General features: G+C 63.5%; 2 protein-coding genes across 3 annotated transcripts in view; both read left to right on the top strand.

The window, feature by feature from the left end:
* Positions 1-2,241: 2,241 nt before the first annotated feature.
* Positions 2,242-5,657, top strand: LOC105995620 (ficolin-1-like). Of its 2 annotated transcripts, none has more exons than XM_013029395.1 (10): positions 2,242-2,445; positions 2,625-2,738; positions 2,889-2,942; positions 3,160-3,195; positions 3,584-3,619; positions 4,194-4,226; positions 4,345-4,472; positions 4,749-4,878; positions 4,976-5,014; positions 5,211-5,657. In XM_013029395.1, the coding sequence occupies exons 1-10, from the start codon at positions 2,358-2,360 to the stop codon at positions 5,456-5,458; spliced, it is 906 nt and encodes a 301-aa protein (XP_012884849.1). In that variant the 5' UTR covers positions 2,242-2,357; the 3' UTR covers positions 5,459-5,657. The 2 variants fall into 2 exon arrangements, with proteins under 2 accessions (XP_012884849.1, XP_012884848.1); XM_013029394.1 differs by having other exon boundaries at positions 2,244-2,445; positions 4,976-5,110.
* A 1,068-nt stretch (positions 5,658-6,725) lies between these two features.
* Tmem141 (transmembrane protein 141) overlaps positions 6,726-7,022 on the top strand; it is a 2,439-nt gene continuing 2,142 nt past the window's right edge. The window contains exons 1-2 of the mRNA XM_013029353.1: positions 6,726-6,808; positions 6,969-7,018. Of these exons, the coding sequence (XP_012884807.1) occupies positions 6,755-6,808; positions 6,969-7,018 (104 nt within the window). The 5' untranslated portion in view covers positions 6,726-6,754. The remainder of the gene's footprint in view (positions 6,809-6,968; positions 7,019-7,022) is intronic.

The raw sequence follows: 7,022 nt of genomic DNA, 5'->3' as shown, positions 1-7,022 counted from the left end.
TCCCACACCTGTGTTCCAGCCCCAGCACCCCAAGACTCCAAGCCCAGGCGGCCTGGGCTTTATGGCCCAGTCGAGGGCTCACCGGAAGGGCAGGTTGGGGAGGAAGCAGAAGGCGCCTTGGACACCTAGCCCTGCTTTGTCCATTGTTTGGCACAATCACTCAAGTGTACCCCCTGACCCCAGGGGTCACTTCCTGAAGCACTCCAGACAGCCCGGCTCCCACACACACTGGCATTGGCCAGCAGGGTTGCTGTCGAAACAGGATGGACCCAGGAGCTGCATCTCCCTCTGCCGCGACCATCTCGGGCCCCGGGTGCGGCTGGGAAGAAGCCGGGCATGACTGTCCTCGGCCAGCAGCCCCGCCCAGACCCAAGAACACAGGGCTCCTCTCTCTCATCCTCACTAGGAGCTGGGGTCACCACTGGCCAGGCCTCCAGGCCTCATCCAGGCCCCGGTTCTGTGTCAGCACCAGCCGTAACACCTCTGGGCTCCTCCTTCCCGCCTCCACAGTCCCCACACAGCCCCACCTGGGCAGGGGGGGCTGGGCGGCACGGAGAGTGGATTATGGTTATCGGTGGCCGCCTTATCTCCAGTTTAGGAAGTGTGCCCATGGGAATGACGCCAGCGAGGCGCCAGGGCTGGAAGAGGTTAGAGTGGGGGAAGGACTTCCCAGGTAACCTCTGTGCCCCTCAGGACCCCAGGGACCCTAGTCCAGAAACAACGCCCAGCGCCCTGCACACCTCCCGGACCTTCCAGCCACAGCACATAAACCCTGCACACCTCCCAGAGCTTCCAGAAACAACACATAAACCCTGCACACCTCCCAGAGCTTCCAGAAACAACACCTCCCATACTTCCAGGGTGGGCTTCTGGGAGGCCACACTCTAAGCCCTCCAGGAGTGCCTGCCCACCAAGCATCAAATGATAGTACTGGCCAAAACAATACAAGAACTGTGGGAACAAACCACCTGGCTCAGTGCTCCAGCCTGTGATCCTAGATGTTGGAGAAGCAGGGACTGGGGGACTACAGTTCCAGGCCAGTCTTGAAGCTTTTCATCTGGACCAGCAGCTAGGCAGTGTTACACCACTGTCTCCCCAGCTACGGGAAGAGCAGCTAGATGTAATGGGGAAAGCCACCGTGGCAGCTGAGAAGGAAGCTCACATGGGGGACGGATGTCCAGCCAGCCCCGGGAAAGAGTAAAACTCCATCTTGAAAATAATCTATGCAAAATGAGAGTGGATCAAATAGTAGGATGTCTGCTTAGCCAGCACAAAGGCCTGAGTTCAAACCGCAGTGCCACAAAAAAAAAAAAAAAAAGGAACAAGCTTTTTGTGCTTTTATGCGTATCCCGACTCATCTATCTGCCGTGGGCAAGTCCTGCTTCTCAAGAAACAGTAACTTTTCCATAAGAGACTCTGTTGGCCGCGGGGAGCTCGGCCAGGGCTCTGGGGCAGTTGCAGACGGGTGGCAGGCTCCAGCACAAAGAGTTCATTCAGATGCAGTGATTTCTGTTCTTTCCCACACAGAGGAGAACACAAAATCAAGGAGACTAGGACAATCGCCAGAGGTCGCCCAGCAAGTAAGGGCCCTCCAGAGGGGGAACCTGGTTCTGACCTGAGCCCCAGGTGGCACCAGAGGCAGGCCCGCAGTGTGGCTGGCGGTGGACACTACCCATCCTCTGGCGCCTGGTGCCAGCAGCCTCCCCGGGGGCGGGAGTGCAGGGGAGGGGCACCCTGGGTAGCAGCCACCAACCTGCAGCTCTGGATGCTGCAGCTGCCCAGGACCCAGCAGAGGGCAGGCTGGCTGACGGACAGCCAGGCGCAGCAGCTGGGCAGCCAGGCCTAAGACAGAGCGGCCTGCCGTGGGCTGCCACCATACCACGTGCACACAGCCTCTATCACCAAACCACTCCAGCCACGCAGCCCCTGTGAGTTCCATGCTTGCTGGCTACAGCCATCTCTACCCCGCCAGACCAGGCCTGACCCCCGCAGCGAGCAGACGCTGCACCCTGAGTAGGGGTCCCTGCCCAGCCCCTCTGTGGCCATTCCTTGTCCGAGCCCCGGTGACCTGTCCCCCATGTGCACAACATGAGGCTGCTCAGGCCTTGCTGGGCAGGAGAGCCGCCCCTACCACGGGGTCACTGGGTGCGGGGCTGGGTGCAGCTGGCGACAGGCAGGAAGTGTGCCTGCCCGGGACTTGGGTTCCCTTTCCGGGGGGAAAAAAGCTGAGCTGTGAGGATCGTGGACGAGGCCACCCCAGCCGTGGCCGGCAGGAAGAGCCCCAGCTACTCCTCACTGAGGCGGAGCGGGCAGAGGACTGAGCTCTGGACCCTGGAGCAGCTGCTCTCCTTAGAAGAATGGGACGCCCTGTCCTGCAGCCCCTTGTGTACCTGCTCTGCCTCTGCTCCTCCCAGGCACTGGGCCAGGAGGGAGGCACCTGTCCAGGTGAGGGGGGCTGCTCAAATGTGTTTTCACGCACACGCACACACACACAACACACCAGGCCTGACAGGTGGACCAGCCGGGAACCCTCAGGAGTGTTCTGACTGGCACCAAGGCTTGAGGAACAGGGGTGCTGGAGGGGGCAGCCCTGCCCTGAAGCCCCACCCTCTTTGTTTGTGCAGATGTGAAGATCGTGGGTCTGGGGGCCCAGGACAAGATGGCGATCATCCAAACTTGCCCTGGCTTTCCTGGCCCACCAGGGCCCAAAGGGGAGCCAGGCAGCCCTGGCGAGAGTGGTGGGGCCAGACCCGGGGTGCGGTGGAGGGGTGGGGTCTGAGGGGGGAGGGGGAGGGGGGAGGTCTGAGGGCTCCATCCGGGAGCCCCCCCCATAGCCCTCCCCACGCCCACCCCAGAGATGCAGTGCGGTCCGCTGTCTGTGTTTCCAGGAGACCGGGGACCCCCGGGCAGCCCGGGAAAGAGGGGGCCGGCCGGCAGCACAGGTAGGAGGGAGCCCCTGGCTGGACGTGGGAGCAGTCAGTGGACCCTGAACCTGGGGCAGACTGCTGGGTACACAGGAATTCCTCCCATCCCTCCCTTCCCCCTCCCCTCCTCATCCCTCTCCCCCTCCCTTCCTGCGCCACTTGCACACATGCAATAGGAAGAGGAGCACCTCCTCCTCTCAGGGGGCTGAGTGTGAGGACGCCCTTACACCCACAGGAGAGCCCGGAGCTACGGGGCCCCCGGGAGCCAAAGGTGAATGTGCAGACGGAGCCACTCTGGGAGGGGGGGGCTCTGGGTGAGAGGTCTGGGGTGGGCTCCCACCCAAGCCTTGCTCAGAGGACGGAGGGAGTGCCTGGACCCATCTGGTCGGCTTGGGGGACCCAGCAGCAACCCCAAGATCTTCCTAGGGTGCACCTCTGGGAGCGGCTAATGGCTGCCTGCTCCTGCATGACGGTTTCCCTGCATGACAGAGCTTCCTGCATGTCGGTTTCCCTGTATGATAGAGCTCCTGCATGTCAGAGTTCCCCGCATGACGGAGCTCCCTGCAGGGCGGGGTCCCTGATGTGGGGTGCGGAGAGGAGCTGGGGGTGCTTGGGGGCTTGGTCAGGGCTCTAGCTCTCCATGCCCTGCATCTGTCCAGGAGAAAAAGGCGACAGTGGAGCTACAGCCTCGCTGGGTGAGGACACCCCAACCTGAGACTCCCAGAGGAGCCTGGCTGCCGGTTCCCGGCGGGGCCCTGCACCCCTGCACCCCTGGCCTGGGCCTGTGCGGGTGGAAGGACAAGGGGACCCCAGGAAGGCCCTGGGGCCTGAAGAGACGGCTCACACCCCCAGCCCAGCTGGGCTGACCTGGCTACGGAGCCTCGGAGCCTCGGGGCACACTGGTCTTGGGGCCAGCACTTTGGCCAGAGGGACTAAAGGCCAGGAGGGGCAACCAGCACCCCTCAGAGGGGCCAGATGCTAGTGGGGATCCAATGGCTGTGCCCGGCCAGGGTGACAGGGGTGGTGGGAGGGGCCTGGGTGAGAGGAATGGTGGGAGGGGGCCTGTGTAGGAGGGGCATTGGGAGGGGCTGGGGACAGTGGGAGGGGCCTGGGTGGGAAGGACACCCAGGAAAAAGGACCTGTGGAAAAGGAACAGAAGGAGGGGCTAGGTGGGAGGGGCAGTGGGAGGGGCCTGGGTGGGAAGTTCAGTGGGAGGGGCATGGTGGGAGGGGAAGGCACCAACAAAAAGATACCATGTCTCCTGCCCAGGGGCAGCGCTGAAGGACACACTGTGCCAGAGAGGTGAGCGTCCGGCCGGCCCTCCCACCCCACCACTGGCGGGAAGGTGAGCGGGGGACTTGGGGAGCCCACACAGCACACCCCCCAGCAGGCCACCCCTGCCCTCTCCCTCCCGGCACAGGGGCCCGGAGCTGCAAGGATATGCTGGTGCAGGGTGGCTTCCTGACCGGCTGGTATACCGTCTACCTCCCGGACTGCCGGCCACTGCAGGTGCTGTGCGACATGGATGCGGACGGAGGGGGCTGGACCGTGAGTACCGAGCCTCGGGCCAGCACTCGGGAAGGCAGTGCAAGGGCGGGGTGCAGAGAGAAAATGGGGGGCCTCCCCGGCCAGAACTCCCACCTCCATGAAGAGGGGTGCAGCATGAGAATGGGGTGAGGCTTCAGCAGTGGTAATGGCTGTACTCAAGCCTCCAGTGACCCTGCCCACACCCCGTGGCCCCTTCACCCCTACTCCCCACCCACTGGTGCCTCTGTGTTAGGAGAGAGGAGGGAGGCCCCGCAACCCACGACTCATGTCCCACAGGTTTTCCAGCGGCGAGTGGATGGCTCTGTGGATTTCTTCCGGAACTGGGAATCCTATAAAAGAGGCTTTGGCAACCAGAACACAGAGTTCTGGCTGGGCAATGACTACCTGCACCTACTCACCAGCAGAGGTGAGGATGGCACCCGGGCCGGCCAGGCCTCCGCACACCCTCCCCGCTGCCGCCTGGGACTCAGCCCTTCTCTTCCCTCCTCCTGCGCTGTGGCCAGGGAACCAGGAGCTGAGGATCGACCTGCAGGGTTTTCAAGGTGAAGCCGTGTATGCCAAATACAGCCAATTCCAGATATTGGGGGAAGAGGAGAAGTATAAGCTGCTTCTGGGTGACTTTCTGGGGGGCACTGCAGGTAGGTTTTGGAGACATCGCGAGACCCTGGGCAGGGCATGGCGAGGGCCGGGCTTTACCTGCGCTCTGGGAGCTGAAAGGTGCTGGGCTTTTCTTTCCAGGAGATTCCCTGATGAACCACAAAGACATGCCCTTCACAACCCAGGACCAGGACAATGACATGCACAGTGAGAACTGTGCTGCTCTGTTCCGAGGGGGCTGGTGGTACAACAACTGCCATCACTCCAACCTCAACGGGCGCTACCTGGCGGGCTCCCACGAGAGCTACGCCGATGGCATCAACTGGCTCACTGGCAGGGGCCACCGCTACTCCTACAAGGTGTGTGAGATGAAGATCCGGGAAGCCTAGGCTGCTTGCACCCACACCCTGACCCCCCCCCATGCCCAGGCCAGGTGAGAACATGGACAGAAGGCCACACAAATCCAAAGCCCATGCTCTCTGCAGTATGCTGTCTGCTGTCTGTTCCTCCGGGAATCTCTCCAGCGCATGCACAGTGCATGAGGGTCACTGCATAGCTGGCACAAATAAAAATGAAAAGCAGGGCATATGCCTGACACCCTCAAAGGCCTTGTGGAGGCAGGGCCACAGAGGCCCAGGCAGGAGGAGGAGGTCACCGGGCGTCCTTAATGGCCCCAAGATCACCTTGACCTCTAGATCACCTCCCAGAGCACCAGGGAGGACAGGAGCAGCCAGCTTCTGCCAGAGCCTGCTTCCAGGAGCAGACTGGTAGGAATGGGGATATGAAGGGGAACCCAGCTCAGCCCCAACCACAGCCCTGCACACACCTAGACACCAACAGAGGGGCACATCAGGCCTCAAGAGACTTGGGGTGGCCTCTCCCAAAGCCTCTTCTACCACAGATCTCCACGGTTACCCCAGGCATGGAAAACATAGGTCAGAGTAGCCAGTGCGGGGCACAGCCTACGAACACCAGGAAAGGCAGGCAGGTCATCCCAAGATGACCAAGGATGACAGGCTAGACCAGGGACCAGACCAGACAATGGCCCTGCAGGCAAACAGAAATCCACACCTACAAGGAAACTGAGGCCTAGAGGGCTGAGAGCTGGCTGAGACCCACCCCTGGTTCACTCTCAGGATACAAGCCCACCAAGGAGACCCCCCCCAAGGCAAGGCTGAGCAGCGGCTGCAGCCCTACAGCTCTGGGCTAGGAAGGCCAGGCCTAGGCCCGGGGATGCGGTGGAGACCCCGGACCGCAGGCCAGGAGGGGCGGAGGGAGGGGGCCGGCCCGCGGAAGGAGACCCGTGGACTCCCGTCGACCGCGGCATCCGCAGCCCATTCGCTTTCAAGAGGTTTAACCCTGACCATCAGGGCCGAGCAAAGCCCAGACCCGACACACAAGACACCCGCCTCAGTCTCGGGTGGGAAGAAGGCCGCGTGGGCGCTGGGAGAACACAGTCTGCGGCGCGCTCCGCCCCGCCCCGCCCAGCTCCGCGCAGGCCCCGCCCCTCCCAGCTACAAACCGGCCCCGCCCCTCCCAGCTACAAACCGGCCCCGCCCCCAGGGGCTCCTCAGGCTCTCCCGTAGCCCCGCCCCGGCCCCGGCCCCTCCCCCTCCGGCGCCCGCGCACGCTCCCTCCGTAGCCCCGCCCCGGCTCCGCCCCCCGCCGGCTCCCCTTCGCCCGCCATGGTGAACCTGGGCCTGTCCCGTGTGGATGAGGCCGTGGCCGCCAGGCACCCGGTGAGAATGTCGGGCGAGGACTCAGAGGCTGACCTGTGGGCTGGGCCTGTCCGGGAGGAGGGCGGAGAGGGGGCCGCTGTGGGGCCCGGGGTGGGGGGGGCCTCCGAGCCCGCAGGGGCGGGGACGGCGCGGGAGCTGAGCCCCGCCTCTTCCGGCCCAGGGGCTCGGGGAGTACGCCGCGTGCCAGTCCCACGCCTTCGTGAAGGGCGTGCTC

The sequence above is a fragment of the Dipodomys ordii genome, unplaced genomic scaffold (genome assembly GCF_000151885.1).
Source record: "Dipodomys ordii isolate 6190 unplaced genomic scaffold, Dord_2.0 Scaffold118, whole genome shotgun sequence".
Lineage (NCBI taxonomy): Eukaryota > Metazoa > Chordata > Mammalia > Rodentia > Heteromyidae > Dipodomys > Dipodomys ordii.
This window is presented reverse-complemented; position numbering and strand designations above follow the sequence as displayed.